General features: G+C 48.8%; 1 protein-coding gene across 3 annotated transcripts in view; it reads left to right on the top strand.

The window, feature by feature from the left end:
• The first annotated feature begins 5,667 nt into the window (after nucleotides 1–5,667).
• Nucleotides 5,668–17,431, top strand: part of TEX30 (testis expressed 30) — a 59,263-nt gene continuing 47,499 nt past the window's right edge. The window contains exon 1 of one of the 3 annotated variants that reach the window (XM_063953202.1): nucleotides 5,668–5,922. In XM_063953202.1, the coding sequence (XP_063809272.1) occupies nucleotides 5,905–5,922 (18 nt within the window). In that variant the 5' untranslated portion in view covers nucleotides 5,668–5,904. The remainder of the gene's footprint in view (nucleotides 5,923–17,431) is intronic. The other 2 variants (XM_063953203.1, XM_063953204.1) reach the window with 2 other exon arrangements.

Below are 17,431 nucleotides of genomic sequence, written 5' to 3'. Positions count from 1 at the left end.
AGAAGACATCAGTCTTCACCAAGGTAGCGCACAGCACTGCAGCTGTGCGCCATTGCTCCTCATACACACTTCACACTCCGGTCACTGAGGGTGCAGGGCGCTTGGGGGGGGGCGCCCTGAGCAGCAATAAAAACACCTTGGCTGGCAAAAATACCACAATATATAGCCCCAGAGGCTATATATGTGGTAAATACCCCTGCCAGAATCCAGAAAAAAGCGGGAGAATAGGCCGCGGAAAAGGGGCGGAGCTATCTCCCTCAGACACACTGGCGCCATTTTCTCTTCACAGTGCAGCTGGAAGAAAGCTCCCCAGACTCTCCCCTGTAGTTTTCAGGCTCAAAGGGTTAAAAAGAGAGGGGGGGCACTAAATTTAGGCGCAATATTGTATATACAAGCAGCTATGGGGGAAAATTCACTCAGTTATAGTGTTAATCCCCACATTATATAGCGCTCTGGTGTGTGCTGGCATACTCTCTCTCTGTCTCCCCAAAGGGCTTTGTGGGGTCCTGTCCTCAGTCAGAGCATTCCCTGTGTGTGTGCGGTGTGTCGGTACGGCTGTGTCGACATGTTTGAGGAGGAGGCTTATATAGTGACGGAGCAGATGCCGATAAATGTGATGTCGCCCCCTGTGGGGCCGACACCAGAGTGGATGGTTAGGTGAAAGGTAATAACCGACAGTGTCAACTCCTTACATAAAAAGGTGGATGACGTAACAGCTGTGGGACAGCCGGCTTCTCAGCCGCGCCTGCCCAGGCGTCTCAAAGGCCATCAGGGGCTCAAAAACGCCAGCTCATTCAGATGGCAGACACAGATGTCGACACGGAGTCTGACTCCAGTGTCGACAAGGTTGAGACATATACACAATCCACTAGGAACATCCGTGACTTGATCCCGGCAATAAAAAATGTGTTACACATTTCTGACATTAACCTCTAAAAATGGGTTTTTATGTTTGGGGAGAAAAAGCAGGCAGTGTTTTGTTCCCCCATCAGCTGAATGAATGAAGTGTGTGAAAAGCGTGGGTTCCCCCTGATAAGAAACTGGTAATTTCTAAAAAGTTACTGATGGCGTACCTTTTCCCGCCAGAGGATAAGTTACGCTGGGAGATATCCCCTAGGGTGGATAAGGCGCTCACACGGTTGTCAAAATAGGTGGCACTGCCGGTTTAGGAACGGCCACTTTGAAGGTACCTGTTGATAAAAAGCAGGAGGCTATCCTGAAGTCTGTATTTACACACTCAGGTACTAGACTGAAACCTGCAGAGCGTGCTGCTGCAGCGTGGTTGGTGACCCTGTCAAACATACTAGTTTGCTAACATGAGAACATATTAAAGACGTCGTCTTATATATGAGGGATGCACAGAGGGATATTTTGCCGGCTGGCATCCAAAATGAATGTAATGTCCATTCTGTCAGGAGGGTATTAGAGACCTGTCACTGGACAGGTGATGCTGACTTTAAAAGGCGCATAGAGATTCTGCCTTATAAGGGTGAGGAATTATTTGGGGATGGTCTCTGGGACCTCGTATCCGCAGCAACAGCTGGGAAGAAATATTTTTACCTCAGTTTTCCTCACAGACTAAGAAAGCACTGTATTATCAGGTACAGTCCTTTCGGCTTCAGAAAAGCAAGCGGGTCAAAGGCGCTTCCTTTCTGTACAGAGACAAGGGAAGAGGGAAAAAGCTGCACCAGTCAGCCTGTTCCCAGAATCATAATTCTTCTCTCGCTTCCTCTGAGTCCACAGCATGACGCGGGGGCTCCACAGGTGTAGCCAGGTACGGTGGGGGGCCGTCTCAAAAATTTCAGCGATCAGTGGGCTCGCTCACAGGTGGATCCCTGTTTCATTCAAGTAGTATTTCAGGGGTACAAGCTGGAATTCGAGATGTCTTCCCCCCGCCGTTTCCTCAAATATGCCTTGCCGACAACTCCCTCAGGCAGGGAGGCTGTGCTAGAGGAAATTAATAAGCTGTATTCCCATCAGGTAATACTTAAGGTGCCCCTACTTCAACAAGGACGGGGTTACTATTTCACACGGTTTGGGGTACCGAAACCGCATGGTTCGGTGTGACCCTTTTTTATATTTAAAATCCTTGAACACATACATAAAAAAATTCAAGTTCAAGATGGAATCGCTCAGGGGAGTTATTGCAAGCCTGGACGAGGGGGATTACATGGTATCCCGGGACATCAAGGATGCTTACCTGCATGTCCCCATTTACTATCCTCGCCAGGAGTACCTCAGATTTGTGGTACAGGATTACCATTACCAAGTCCAGACTCTGCCGTTTGGACTGTACATGGCACCGAGGGTGTTACCAAGGTAATGGCCGGAATGATGATACTCCTTCGAAAAAGGGGAGTTTTTAATGATCCCGTACTTGGACAATCTCCTTATAAGGGCGAGGTCCAAGGAGCAGTTGCTTGTCGGGGTAGCACTATTTTGGAAAGTGCTACAACAGCACGGGTGGATTCTAAACAGTCCAAAGACACAGCTGTTTCCTACGACACGTCTACTGTTCCTGGGGATGGTTCTGGACACAGACCAGAAATAAGTGTTTCTCCCGGAGGAGAAAGCCAAGGAGCTGTCATCTCTAGTCAGAGACCTCCTGAAGCCAAAACAGTTATCGGTGCATCATTGCACGCGAGTCCTGGGAAAAATGATAGCTTCCTACGAAGCAATCCCATTCGGCAGGTTCCATGCAAGAACTTTTCAGGGGGACCTGTTAGACAAGTGGTACGGATCACATCTTCAGATGCATCGGCTGATAACCCTGTCTCCAAGGACCAGGGTATCTCTACTGTAGTGGCTGCAGAGTGCCCATCTTCAAGAGGGTCGCAGGTTCGACATACAGGACTAGGTCCTAGTGACCATGGATGCCAGCCTTTGAGGCTGGGGGGGGCAGTCACACAGGGAAGAAGCTTCCAGGGACTTTGGTTAAGTCAGGTGACTTCCCTACATAAATATTCTGGAACTGAGGGCCATTTACAATGCCCTGAGTCAGCCAAGGCCTCTGCTTCAAAACCGGCCGGTCCTGATCCAATCAGACAACATCACGGCAGTCGCCCATGTAAACCAACAGGGCGGCACAAGAAGCAGGATGGCGATGGCAGAAGCCACAAGGATTCTCCGATGGGCGGAAAATCATGTGTTAGCACTGTCAGCAGTGTGCATTCCCGGAGTGGACAACTGGGAAGCAGATCTTCTCAGCAGACACGACTTCCACCCGAGAGAGTGGGGACTTCATCCAGAAGTCTTCCAAAGGATTGTACACCATTGGGAAAGGCCACAGGTGGACATGAAGGCGTCCCGCCTCAACAAAAAGCTATAAAAGATATTGCGCCAGGTCAAGGGACCTTCAGGCGATAGCTGTGGACGCTCTGGTAACACCGTGGGTGTACCAGTCGGTTTATGTGTTCCCCCCTCTGCCTCTCACACCAAAGGTACTGAGAATAATAAGAAGGCGAGGAGTAAGAACGATACTCGTGGTTCCGGATTGGCCAAGAAGAGCCTGGTACCCAGAACTTCAAGAAATTATATCAGAGGACCCATGGCCTCTGCCGCTCAGACAGGACCTGCTGCAGCAGGGGCCCTGTCTGTTCCAAGACTTACCGCGGCTACGTTTTGATGGCATGGCGGTTGAACGCCGGATCCTAAAGGAAAAGGGCATTCCGGAGGAAGTCATTCCTACGCTGATTCAAGCCAGGAAAGATGTAACTGCAAAACATTATCACCGCATATGGCGGAAATATGTTGCTTGGTGTGAGGCCACAAAAGGCCCCAACAGAGGAATTTCAACTAGGTCGATTTCTGCATTTCCTACAAGCAGGAGTGTCTATGGGCCAAAAATTAGGCTCCGTTAAGATACAGATCTCGGCTCTGTCGATTTTCTTCCAGAAAGAATTAGCTTCAGTACCTGAAGTTCAGACATTGTAAAAGGAGTGCTGCATATTCAGCCCCCGGTTGTGCCTCCAGTGGCACCTTGGGATCTCAACGTGGTGTTGAGTTTCTTAAAATCACATTGTTTGAACCACTAAAAACCGTGGATCTAAAATATCTCACGCGGAAAGTGGTCATGTTATTGGCCTTGGTTTCGGCCAGGCGTGTATCAGAATTGGCGGCTTTGTCATATAAAAGTCCTTATCTGATTTTCCATATGGATAGGGCAGAATTGAGGATTCGTCCCCAGTTTCTCCCTAAGGTGGTGTCAGTTTTTCACTTGAACCAACCTATTGTGGTGCCTGCGGCTACTAGGGACTTGGAGATTTCCAAGTTACTGGACGTAGTCAGGGCCTTGAAAAATTATGTTTCCAGGACGGCTAGAGTCAAGAAAATTGACTCGCTATTTATCCTGTATGCACCCAACAGGCTGGGTGCTCCTGCTTCTAAGCAGACTATCGCTCGCTGGATCTGTGACACGATTCAGCTTGCGCATTCTGCGGCTGGACTGCCGCATCCTAAATCAGTGAAAGCCCATTCCACAGGGAAGGTGGGCTCATCTTGGGCGGCTGCCCGAGGGGTCTCGGCTTTACAACTTTGCCGAGCTGTTACTTGGTCAGGGGCAAACACGTTTGCAAAATTCTACAAATTTGATACCCTGGCTGAGGAGGACCTTGAGTTCTCTCATTCGGTGCTGCAGAGTCATCCGCACTCTCCCGCCCGTTTGGGAGCTTTGGTATAATCCCCATGGTCCTTTCGGAGTTCTCAGCTTCCACTAGGACGTCAGAGAAAATAAGATTTTACTCACCGGTAAATCTATTTCTCGTAGTCCGTAGTGGATGCTGGGCGCCCATCCCAAGTGCGGATTGTCTGCAATACTTGTAAATAGTTATTGCTAACTAAAGGGTTATTGTTGAGCCATCTGTTGAGAGGCTCAGTTGTTTTCATACTGTCAAACTGGATATAGTATCACGAGTTGTACGGTGTGATTGGTGTGGCTGGTATGAGTCTTACCCGGGATTCAAAATCCTTCCTTATTATGTCAGCTCGTCCGGGCGCAGTGTCCTAACTGAGGCTTGGAGGAGGGTCATAGTGGGAGGAGCCAGTGCACACCAGGTAGTCATAAATCTTTCTAGAGTGCCCAGCCTCCTTCGGAGCCCGCTATTCCCCATGGTCCTTTCGGAGTTCCCAGCATCCACTACGGACTACGAGAAATAGATTTACCGGTGAGTAAAATCTTATTTTCTAGTTCCTTCAATTCTTCATTTTCCACAGTATGCAACAGCATTGTACAAACTTTCACTTTAAGGACCCCATTTAACAACGATTCTTATTACCAGCGGCATATTTGGAGTATTGCGGTGATACCAACGAATATGCCATAGGTATTTATCATTACTTATCTCTCCAGAGAAGTCACCCTCTGCGGCAGCTTCCTTTATGCTGTTGCTGGGAGCCTAACCTGCCAGCGACAGGCTGTTGCGTCATGTACATGTCACTTTCAAGAGTGTAAAGTGATGATGCATGGGGTGGGGTGCTAGCGATAAGAACATAAATTATTCAGTTAGATCTCAGAAAAATATTCTACATGTTAACAACAAAACATTGCTGACAATTGGGGTATAAACTATTTAACACAGATGTAGACTACAATCAGAAATGTTCTGCGCAAGTCTATTAAAGGAACCAATCGACGTGTAGTAGTTGTTTATTTTCCCACGTGTACAAAGTTACCATTTCGCTCAAGGAGGACTGCAGCGTCCCGCCCTGCTATGTGTCCCGGGGCCGGGCTCTGCTGCAGTAGAAGCCTGTGAGATGGGGTAACGCGCACACCAGGAACACTGACTGCTTCGCTCCTCCCCTCAGCCCGTCATCCTCCTCCGACCTACAGTGTATTGTAATCATCCGCTCTGTGTGTGACTGTGCTGTGGGCTGCTGCTGGCAACGTGCTGCCTGTGTGTGGGTGACATGGGGGATAACACAGAGGTACAGTAACACATGCGTGTCCCATGGCTGCTGAAGCCGTGCTGTAATCCCGACCTCTAGCAGACCAACAGCACCTTATACTGTATATAGGATGGGACAGGACGCGGGGCAATATAATGGGTTCTTCGTTCTTTCACGTTGTCATCTGCACACGCCATTGTCTGAGAACATGACATTAGAAGCCTACCATCTCAATATTCGGTGCAAATTCAGAGCTGGCCCTAGGCATAGGCAGACTAGGCAAATGCCTAGGACTTTTGGAATGCCAAGGGGCACAAGCAGTTTATGCTGAGTAGAATGTTATGCGGCATGCCTATATTCTGTATGTGACTGGCTGTATCTGCATATAAAATGCTACGTTAGTGTATTCCTGGATATCACTGTAACGTAGCTTTTCGTATGCAGCCACAGTCACAGACAGAATATAGGCATGCTGCATATCATTTTAATCAGCACAACATGCTTGTGTATACTAATCACATAGCAATGCAAATAACACGAACTTAAAGCAAAAAAAGGCACCCAACATTAGCAGAGCTGGCCTGGAGATGCCAACTGACTCATGCCAGGCATCTCCTGCTGCATGGCATATTGAGGCAAGATGTATGAGGACACATGCAACCAAGCAGAGGCAGAGGTCACAGTGCACAGTGTTAGCAGCCATGTGAGTGCTGTGTGCGGGTGGGTTAATTGTGCAATAGTGTTCGGCATATGAGTAAGGGGCATTATGTGTGTCATGTGTATAAGGGCATTAATAATGTGCAGCGTGTGTGTAAGGGACATGTGTATAAGAGCATTAATAAAGGTTGGCAAATGTGTAAGGCGCATTATGTTTATAAGGACATTAATAATGTGTGGCATATGTGTAAGGGGCATTACTGTGTGGTATTGGGTGTATAAAGGCATTTTTCTCACGTCCTAGAGGATGGTGGGGTCCACATTAGTACCATGGGGGTATAGACGGGTCCACTAGGAGCCACTGGCACTTTAAGAGTTTGAGAGTGTGGGCTGGCTCCTCCCTCTATGCCCCTCCTACCAAACTCAGTTTAGAAAATGTGCCCGGAGGAGCCGGTCACAGCTAGGGGAGCTCCATAGGAGTTCTTTTAGTTTTATTATTTTGAATAGAGTTTAGGCACAGGGAGGCTGCTGGCAACAGCCTCCCTGCTTCGAGGGACTAAGGAGGGGGGAGTAGTGTCCGTCCTGCGGGGTCTGAGCCACTATCTCCGCCGACAGGACACTGAGCTCCTGAGGGGATCGAACGTTCGCCGCCACAGGGGATCGCTCACCCCAGCAGCATGCCGCCACCCCCTTACAGAGCCAGAAGATCAGTAGCGAGTTAGTCACCGGCCCCCCTGGCAAGCGGGGAGCCGGTGTGAAGATGGCGGCAACATGGTATGGAGCGCAGTATTGGCTGCACTCCGGGGCTCAGCGGTACATAGTGCGGTGCTGTGAGGGGTGCCCTGAGCCAGCGCCTACACCCCACACTGGCCAACAAGCCTGTCAGGGTCCCAGGATCACTGCCAGCACTTTTCCTCAGGCCAGTATAATCTTCAGAAGAGCGGGAAGCAGCGCCATGAAATGGGGCGGAGCTTCTCAGAGCGGTCCCAGCAGCGTTCAGTGCCATTTTCCTGCCTGCAGAAGCGCTATCAGTGATAGCAGTCCCTCCATATCAACTCCAGCTATCTTATACGGTACCAGGGTGTTGTAGAAGGGGGCGGAGGCTGTATATCTGTACTGTGCAACCTATTAAGGTACACAGTGAGCGCTGGGTAGGGATCTCCCTATCTTGAAGCGCTGTGTGTGGGTTGGTTCCAATCTCTGTCTCTCTCTTGGCATTTTTAGGGGGGAAGCTTTGTCTGCCCTTCTCTGTGTGTGTGTGTGTGTGTGTGTGTGTGTGTGTGGAGTCTTTCTGGTCTCCATTAAGCTATGTCCAGGGACTCTGTGTCATATGCTGCAGAGGATAATTCCTCTCCGTATGATCCCATTCCATGTAATCAGGATTGCACTGTGTTAGCGCAGGTCCCAGCAAAGGAGTCTGAGTGGTTAGCCTCTCTTAAAAGTATGATTTCTCAGATTTCTACTAGGGTTGCACAAAATGAGTCTGCAACTCAGGTTTTACAGAACTCTATGGCAGTTTGGTCCGGTTCTGTTACCTCAGGGCCCCCTAACGTACGCTCCCTAAAACGTGCTCTTGCCCAGATTATGCAAGATGATACGGACACCGATTCTGACACGGCAGACGGTGATGGGGATGTGCTGCGGGGGGCGGCATCTCTTGCAAAAGGGGTGCAGTTGATGATAGAGGCCATTAGATATGTGTTGAATATTGCTGATACAATACCTGAGCAGGTTGAGGAGGCTTACTTCACTGACAATAAGAAAGCCTCGCTAACCTTCCCTGCGTCTTAGGAATTAAATGCTATTTTTGAGAGAGCCTGGGAAAACCCGGAGAAAAAAATTTCAGATCCCTAGAAAGGTTCTGTTCTGGTTGCTTTCCCTTTCCCTGAGGAGGATAGGAAAAAATGGGAAAACCCACCCATAGTTGATGCGTCTGTATCCAGACTCTCAAAAAAGGTGGTTTCTCTTACGTCCTAGAGGATGCTGGGGACTCCGTAAGGACCATGGGGATAGACTGGCTCCGCAGGAGACATGGGCACTAAAAAAGAACTTTAGGTATGGGTGTGCACTGGCTCCTCCCTCTATGTCCCTCATCCAGACCTGTTTGATACTGTGCCCAGAGGAGATTGGGTGCATTACAGGGAGCTCTCCTGAGTTTCCTGAAAAGAAAGTAATTTTGTTAGGTTTTTTTTTTTTTTCAGGAAGCCTGCTGGCAAGAGACTCCCTGCATCGAGGGACTGAGGAGAGAGAAACAGACCTGCTTTAATGTTAGGCTCTGTTTCTTAAGCTACTGGACACCATTAGCTCCAGAGGGAACGGAACGCAGGTCTCACCCTCGCCGTTCGTCCCGGAGCCGCGCCGCCGTCCTCCTCGCAGAGCCGGAAGATAGAAGCCGGGTGAGTATGTGAAGAAAGAAGACTTCAGAGGCGGCAGAAGACTTCAGATCTTCATTGAGGTAACGCGCAGCAGTAACGCTGCGCGCCATTGCTCCCACACAACACACACACGGCAGGCACTGTAAGGGTGCAGAGCGCGGGGGGGGGGCGCCCTGGGCAGCAATAGGAACCCCCAATCTGGCTAAAAAACGATATATACAGGCTGGGCACTGTATATAAGAGATCCCCGCCAGGTTTTTGAATATTTTCAGCGGGATCGAAGCCCGCTGCTGAGGGGGCGGAGCTTGTTCCTCAGCACTCACAGGCGCCAATTTTTCTCCACAGCACACCGCTGAGAGGAAGCTCCCCGGACTCTCCCCTGCTTACCACGGTGAAAGAGGGTTTTAAAGAAGGGGGGGGGGGGGGGGCACATAATTTGGCGCAGATAGATGATAACAGTGCTATCTGGGTCAATATATTGTGTTTTTTCCTGGGTCATTGGCGCTGGGTGTGTGCTAGCATACTCTCTCTCTGTCTCTCCAAAGGGGCCTTGTGGGAGAACTGTCTTCAGATAAGAGGATTCCCTGAGTGTGTGGTGTGTCGGTACGCGTGCGTGCATGTCTGAGGTAGAAGGCTCTCCTAGGGAGGAGGTGGAGCAAATGAGTGTGGTGTCTCCGTCGGCAACCCCGACACCGGACTGGTTGGATATGTGAAATGTTTTAAGTGCTAATGTGAACTTATTGCACAAAAGGTTGGACAAAGCTGAGTCCAGGGAATGTACAGGGAGTTAAGCCCTGCCTGCCCCTATGTCGCAGGGACCTTCGGGGTCTCAAAAGCGCCCACTATCCCATATAGAAGACACTAATACCGACACGGATTCTGACTCCAGTGTCGACTACGATGATGCTAAATTACAGCCAAAATTGGCTAAAAGTATTCAATATATGATTATTGCAATAAAAGAGGTACTGCATATCACAGAGGACCCCCCTGTCCCTGACACGAGGGTGCACATGTATAAGGAAAAGAAACCTGAGGTAACTTTTCCCCCATCTCATGAGCTGAACGATTTGTTTGAAAAGGCTTGGGACTCTCCAGATAAGAAACTGCAGATTCCCAAAAGGATTCTTATGGCGCATCCTTTCCCGACTAAGGACAGGATACGGTGGGAATCTTCCCCAAGGGTGGACAAAGCGTTGACACGCTTATCCAAAAAGGTAGCGCTGCCATCCTAAGATACGGCTACCCTCAGAGATCCTGCTGATCGCAAGCAGGAGGCTACCTTGAAGTCCATTTACACACATTCTGGTACCTTACTCAGACCGGCGATAGCGTCGGCTTGGGTTTGTAGCGCTGTAGCAGCATGGACAGATACCTTATCGGCGGATATTGATACCCTGGATAAGGACACCATTTTATTGACCTTAGGTCATATTAAAGATGCTGTCTTATATATGAGAGATGCTCAAAGAGATACTGGGTTCTAGAGTCAACGCTATGGCGATTTCTGCTAGACGAGTCCTATGGACCCGACAATGGACAGGTGATGCCGACTCAAAGAGGCATATGGAGGTTTTACCTTACAAGGGTGAGGAATTGTTTGGGGAAGGTCTCTCGGACCTGGTTTCCACAGCTACGGCAGGTAAATCAATTTTTTTGTCTTATATTTCCTCACAGCCTAAGAAAACGCCATCTTATCAGATGCAGTCCTTTCAGTCACATAGAAACAAGAGAGTACAAGGATCGTCCTTTCTTGCCAGAGGTAAGGGCAGAGGGAAGAAGCTACCAACCACAGCTAGTTCCCAGGAGCAGAAGTCCTCCCCGGCCTCTACAAAATCCACCGCATGACGCTGGGGCACGTCTTCGACTTTTCAGCCACATCTGGGTTCACTCACAGGTGGATCCCTGGGCAATAGAAATTGTTTCCCAGGGTTACAAGCTGGAATTCGAAGAGGTGCCTCCTCGCCGGTTTTTCAAATCTGCCCTACCAGCTTCTCCCCCAGAAAGGGAGAGAGTTTTAAACGCAATTCACAAACTGTGTCTTCAACAGGTGATGGTCAAAGTTCCCCTGCTTCAACAAGGGAGGGGGTATTACTCAACCCTGTTTGTAGTCCCGAAACCGGACGGTTCGGTCAGACCCATTTTAAATTTAAAGTCCTTGAACCTATACTTGAAAAGGTTCAAGTCCAAGATGGAATCGCTCAGAGCAGTCATCGCCAGCCTAGAAGGGGGGGGCTTTTATGGTATCCCTGGACATAAAGGATGCATACCTTCATGTTCCCATATATCCACCTCATCAGGCATACCTGAGATTTGCGGTACAGGATTGTCATTACCAATTTCAGACGCTGCCGTTTGGGCTTTCCACGGCCCCGAGGTTTTTCACCAAGGTGATGGCGGAAATGATGGTGCTCCTGCGCAAGCAGGGTGTCACAATTATCCCGTACTTGGACGATCTCCTAATAAAAGCGAGATCATGAGAGCAGTTGTTAAACAGCGTGTCACTTTCACTGAAGGTGTTACAGCAACATGGCTGGATTCTCAATATCCCGAAGTCACAGTTGGTCCCTACGACTCGTTTGACCTTCTTAGGCATGATTCTGGATACGGACCAGAAAAGGGTTTATCTTCCGATAGAAAAGGCCCAGGAACTCATGACTCTAGTCAGGGACCTATTGAAGCCAAAACAGGTGTCAGTGCATCACTGCACTTGAGTCCTGGGAAAAATGGTGGCGTCTTACGAGGCCATTACATTCGGCAGGTTCCATGCGAGGACTTTCCAATGGGACTTACTGGACAAGTGGTCCGGGTCACATCTACAGATTCATCGGATGATCACCCTGTCCCCCAGGGCCAGGGTATCCTGTGGTGGCTGCAGAGTGCTCACCTTCTAGAGGGTCGCAGGTTCGGCATTCAGGACTGGATTCTGGTAACCACGGACGCGAGCCTCCGAGGTTGGGGAGCAGTCACGCAGGGAAGAACCTTCCAAGGTCTTTGGTCAAGCCAGGAGACTTGTCTTCACATCAACGTCCTGGAGCTGAGGGCCATATACAACGCCCTTCGTCATGCGGAGACTTTGCTTCGCGACCTACCGGTTCTCATTCAATCAGACAATATCACCGCAGTGGCTCATGTAAACCGCCAAGGCGGCACAAGGAGCAGAGTGGCAATGGCAGAAGCCACCAGGATTCTTCGCTGGGCGGAAAATCATGTAAGCGCACTGACAGCAGTGTTCATTCTGGGAGTGGACAACTGGGAAGCAGACTTCCTCAGCAGAAACGTCTACATCCAGGAGAGTGGGGACTTCATCAGGAAGTCTTCACGCAGATTGCAAGTCTGTGGGGACTGCCTCAGATAGACATGATGGCGTCCCGCCTCAACAAGAAATTGCGGAGGTATTGCGCCAGGTCACGAGACCCTCAGGCGGTGGCTGTGGACTCCCTGGTGACACCGAGGGTGTTCCAGTCGGTCTATGTGTTTCCTCCTCTTCCTCTCATCCCCAAGGTGTTGAGAATAATAAGAAGAGGAGGAGTGCAGACAATTCTCATTGTTCCAGATTGGCCGCGAAGGGTCTGGTATCCGGATCTACAGGAAATGCTCACAGAAGATCCGTGGCCTCTTCCTCTAAGAAAGCACCTGTTATAACAGGGACCCTGTCTGTCCCAAGACTTACCGCGGCTGCGTTTGACGGCATGGCGGCTGAACGCCGGATCCTAGCAGAAAAGGGCATTCCGGATGAGGTCATTCCTACTCTGATAAAGGCTAGGAAGGATGTGACAGCTAAACATTATCACCGTATATGGCGGAAGTATGTTTTTTGGTGTGAGGCCAGGAATGCTCCTACGGAAGAATTCCATCTGGGCCGTTTCCTTCACTTCCTGCAAACTGGAGTGAATTTGGGCCTAAAATTAGGCTCCATTAAGGTTCAGATTTCGGCCCTATCCATTTTCTTTCAGAAGGAATTAGCTTCTCTCCCCGAAGTACAGACTTTTGTGAAGGGAGTGCTGCATATTCAGCCTCCTTTTTTACCTCCGGTGGCGCCTTGGGACCTTAATGTGGTGTTGAGTTTCCTTAAGTCGCGCTGGTTTGAACCACTTAAAACGGTGGAGTTAAAATTTCTCACTTGGAAAGTGGTCATGTTGTTAGCCTTGGCTTCGGCTAGGCGAGTGTCGGAGTTGGCTGCTTTGTCTCATAAAAGCCCCTATCTGGTTTTCCATGTGGATAGAGCGGAATTGCGGACCCGTCCTCAATTCTTGCCTAAGGTGGTTTCATCGTTTCATATGAACCAACCTATTGTGGTGCCTGTGGCTACGCGAGACTTGGAGGATTCCGAGTCCCTTGATGTGGTCAGGGCTTTGAAAATTTACGTGGCCAGAACGGCTCGGGTCAGAAAAACAGAAGCTCTGTTTGTCCTGTATGCAGCCAACAAGGTTGGCGCTCCTGCTTCGAAGCAGACTATTGCTCGCTGGATCTGTAACAAGATTCAGCAGGCTCATTCTACGGCTGGATTGCCGTTACCAAAATCGGTAAAGGCCCATTCCACTAGGAAGGTGGGCTCTTCTTTGGCGGCTGTCCGAGGGGTCTCGGCATTACAATTGTGCCGAGCTGCTACTTGGTCAGGTTCAAACACCTTTGCGAAGTTCTACAAGTTTGATACCCTGGCTGAGGAGGACCTCCTGTTTGTTCAGTTGGTGCTACAAAGTTATCCGCACTCTCCCGCCCGTTTGGGAGCATTGGTATAATCCCCATGGTCCTTACGGAGTCCCCAGCATCCTCTAGGACGTAAGAGAAAATAAGATTTTAAACCTACCGGTAAATCTTTTTCTCCTAGTCCGTAGAGGATGCTGGGCGCCCGTCCCAGTGCGGACTACATCTGCAAGACTTGTATATAGTTTTTGCTTACATAAGGGTTATGTTGCAGTTTTGATCAGTCTCGGACTGATGATGTGTTGTTTCATACTGTTAACTGGTTCGTATATCCCAAGTTATACGGTGTGGATGGTGTGGGCTGGTATGAATCTTGCCCTTAGATTAACAAAAATCCTTTCCTCGTACTGTCCGTCTCCTCTGGGCACAGTTTCTCTAACTGTACCAGTTCCATCCCATTTGCAAAACAAGGGTTACTATTCAAATCTTTTCGTGGTACGGTTCGGTCAGGCCAATTTTGAACTTAAAATCGCTAAACCCCTTTCTGAGGGAGTTCAAGTTCAAACTGGTGTCCCTGAGGGCGGTGATATCAGGTCTGGAGGAGGGGGATTTCCTGGTATCCCTGGATATCAAGGATGCGTACCTCAACATTCCGATTTGGCCGCCGCATCAGGCTTTTCTCCGATTCACACTGTTAGACAGTCATTTTCAGTTCCAGGACCTGCCATTTCGCCTCTCCACAGCACTGAGGGTGTTCACCAAGGTTATGGCGGAGATGGTGGTTCTCCGCAGACAGGGGGTGAACATAATTCCATATCTGGACGATCTGCTGATAAAGGCATCGTCCAAGGAGAAGCTGTTACAGTCCATTGTTCTCACGACCCATCTACTCAGGGAACACGATTTTATCCTGAATCTTCCAAAGTCACATTTGGAGCCGACCAGGAGGTTGTCCTTTCTGGGAATGATCCTCGACACGGAAGTGCAGAGGATGTTTCTTCCGGAGGAGAAAGCATTGGTGATACAAACAATGGTGCGGGATGTCCTGAAGCCAGCCCGGGTATCGGTTCATCAGTGCATTCGCCTTCTGGGGAAGATGGTGGGCTCTTACGAGGCTCTGCAGTACAGGAGGTTTCATGCTCGGCCCTTCCAACTAGATCTCCTGGACAAGTGGTCGGGATCTCATCTACACATGCACCAGAGAATACGTCTGTCACCAAAGGCCAGGATTTCACTCCTCTGGTGGCTACAATTGCCTCACCTTCTGAAGGGCCGCAGGTTCGGGATTCAGGACTGTATCCTTCTAACCACTTATGCAAGTCTCCGGGGCTGGGGTGCAGTCACTCAGGGGGAGACCTTCCAAGGAAAGTGCTCAAGTCTGGAAGCCGGCCTACCAATAAACATTCTGGAACTAAGAGCCATCTACAACGGTCTTCTCCAAGCGGCCTATCTTCTGCGAGATCGGGCCATTCAAGTGCAGTCGGACAATGTAACAACAGTAGCTTACATAGACCGACAGGGCGGAACGAAGAGCAGAGCTGCAATGTCAGAGGTAACAAGAATCATCCTCTGGGCAGAAAAACACGAGTTGGCGTTGTCAGCTATCTTTATTCCGGGACTAGACAACTGGGAAGCGGACTTCCTCAGCAGACACGATCTCCATCCAGGGGAGTGGGGACTCCATCCGGAGGTGTTCACGGAGGTATTAGACCTTTGGGGAGTACCTCAAATAGATATGATGTCCTCTCGTCTCAAAAAGAAACTTCGGTATTGTCCAGGTCAAGGGACCCGCAAGCCGTGGCGGTGGATGCCCAAGTGACTCCGTGGGTGTTCCAGTCGGTGTACGTGTTTCCTCCACTTCCACACATTCCAAGAGTTGTAAAGCTCATAAGGAGAACAAGGGTTCAAGTGATCCTCATTGCTCCGGACTGGCCAAGAAGGGCTTGGTATGCAGATCTTCTGGATCTACTGCTAGAAGAGCCGAGGCCTCTTCCCTTCGTGAGGACCTGCTGCAACAGGGGCCGTTCGCTTATCAAGACTTACCGCGGCTACGTTTTATGGCATGGAGGTTGAACACCAGATATTAGCTTGGAAGGGCATTTCGAACAAGGTTATTCCTACCCTGATAAAGGCTAGGAAAGGAGTAACGTCTAAGCATTACCATTGTATTTGGAAAAAATATGTATCTTGGTGTGAGTCCAAGAAGTTTCCTACGGTGGAGTTTCAACTGGGCCGTTTTCTCCTCTTCCTGCAAGCAGGTGTGGATATGGGCCTGAGGTTGGGACCCGTTAAGGTCCAGATTTCAGCCCTATCCGTTTGCTTCCAGAAACAGTTGGCTTCCCTCCCTGAGGTTCAGACTTTTCTGAAAGGGGTTCTGCACATCCAGCCTCCCTTTGTGCCACCTACGGCGCCCTGGGATCTTAACGTGGTGTTACAGTTCCTCTAATCGGATTGGTTCAAACCTCCTAATGGAGGTTGAGGTCAAATTTCTCACGTGGAAGGCTGTCACTTTGTTGGCCTTAGCTTCTGCTAGACGTGTGTCGGAGCTGGGGCTTTGTCTTGTAAGAGCCCCTACTTGATCATCCATGAAGATAGAGCTGAGCTCCGGACACGTCAGCAGTTCTTTCCGAAGGTTTTGTCCGCATTTCATATCAACCAAAACCTTTTGTGGTGCCAGTTGCTACTGATTCCTCAATTTCATCAAAGTCCTTTGGATGTTGTAAGGGATCTGAAAATCTATGTGAAGAGGACTGCTCGTCACAGAAAATCGGCCTCTCTGTTTGTCCTCTATTATTCCAAGAAAATTGGGTGTCCTGCTTCTAAGCAGACAATCTCTCGCTGGATCAGGTTCACTATCCAGCATGCGTATTCTACGGCAGGATTGCCGTGTCCTATTTCTGTTAAGGCCCACTCTACCCATCAGTTTCCATAAACAACCCTATACTGGCTCAACTAGGACTCTAAACTTTAGCAAAAAAATTTTTGAAAAGATGAGGGTATTTTTCAGGGATATTGAATAGGAAGGTTTGTTTTTAGGAAAAAATACTACGGAGAAATGGGAGGTACTAAAATTCCGGCTAGCTAAAAATACACTCAAATTTATTCCTACAAGCAGCAAAAAAAGGAATAAAAATCATAAACCGATGTGGCTTAACAAAAAGATAAAGGAACTTATGGGCAAGAAAAGGCGAGCATTTAAAAAATACAAATCTGACGGGGAAGCAGAGTCATTTCAGCACTATAAGGAATGTAACAAAATTTGCAAAAAGGAAATAAGAGCGGCTAAAGTAGAAACTGAAAAACTAGTAGCAAAGGAAAGCAAAGCGAATCCCAAAAAATTATTTGAATACATTAATAGCAAGACATTAAAGAAGGAGAGTATAGGCCCTTTAAAATACAAGTTGGGAGTCTTAAGCAAAAATAATGACATAGCGGACACACTAAATGAGTGTTTTTTCAACAGTATTTACTAGAGAGGACCCAATACAGGGACTAACACATAATCTCAATAATGAGAATATCCCACTGATAGGTAAGCGAGGAAGTAGTCTGACCGATTAAAACATTTAAAGATTAATAAGTCACCAGGTCCCGATGGTATTCACCCAAGGGTTCTAATGGAGCTTCACTCTGAACTTGCAAAACCGCTATTTTTGATCTTTAAGGATTCAGTAATATCAGGTATGGTTCCCAAAGACTGGCGTATAGCGGAAGTAGTGCCTATATTCAAAAAGGGAAGTAAAGCTGAACCAGGTAATTATAGACCAGTTAGTCTTACATCTATAGTGGGGAAAGTATTGGAAGGTATTCTAAGAGATAGTATTCAGAAGTTCCTTGAAGTCAATAAGGTCATTAAAAGGAATCAACAT

The sequence above is a fragment of the Pseudophryne corroboree genome, chromosome 2 (genome assembly GCF_028390025.1).
Source record: "Pseudophryne corroboree isolate aPseCor3 chromosome 2, aPseCor3.hap2, whole genome shotgun sequence".
In the NCBI taxonomy this organism is placed as follows: Eukaryota; Metazoa; Chordata; class Amphibia; order Anura; family Myobatrachidae; genus Pseudophryne; species Pseudophryne corroboree.
The sequence above is the reverse complement of the archived record's forward strand: the minus strand, read 5'-3'. Positions and strand labels throughout refer to the sequence as shown.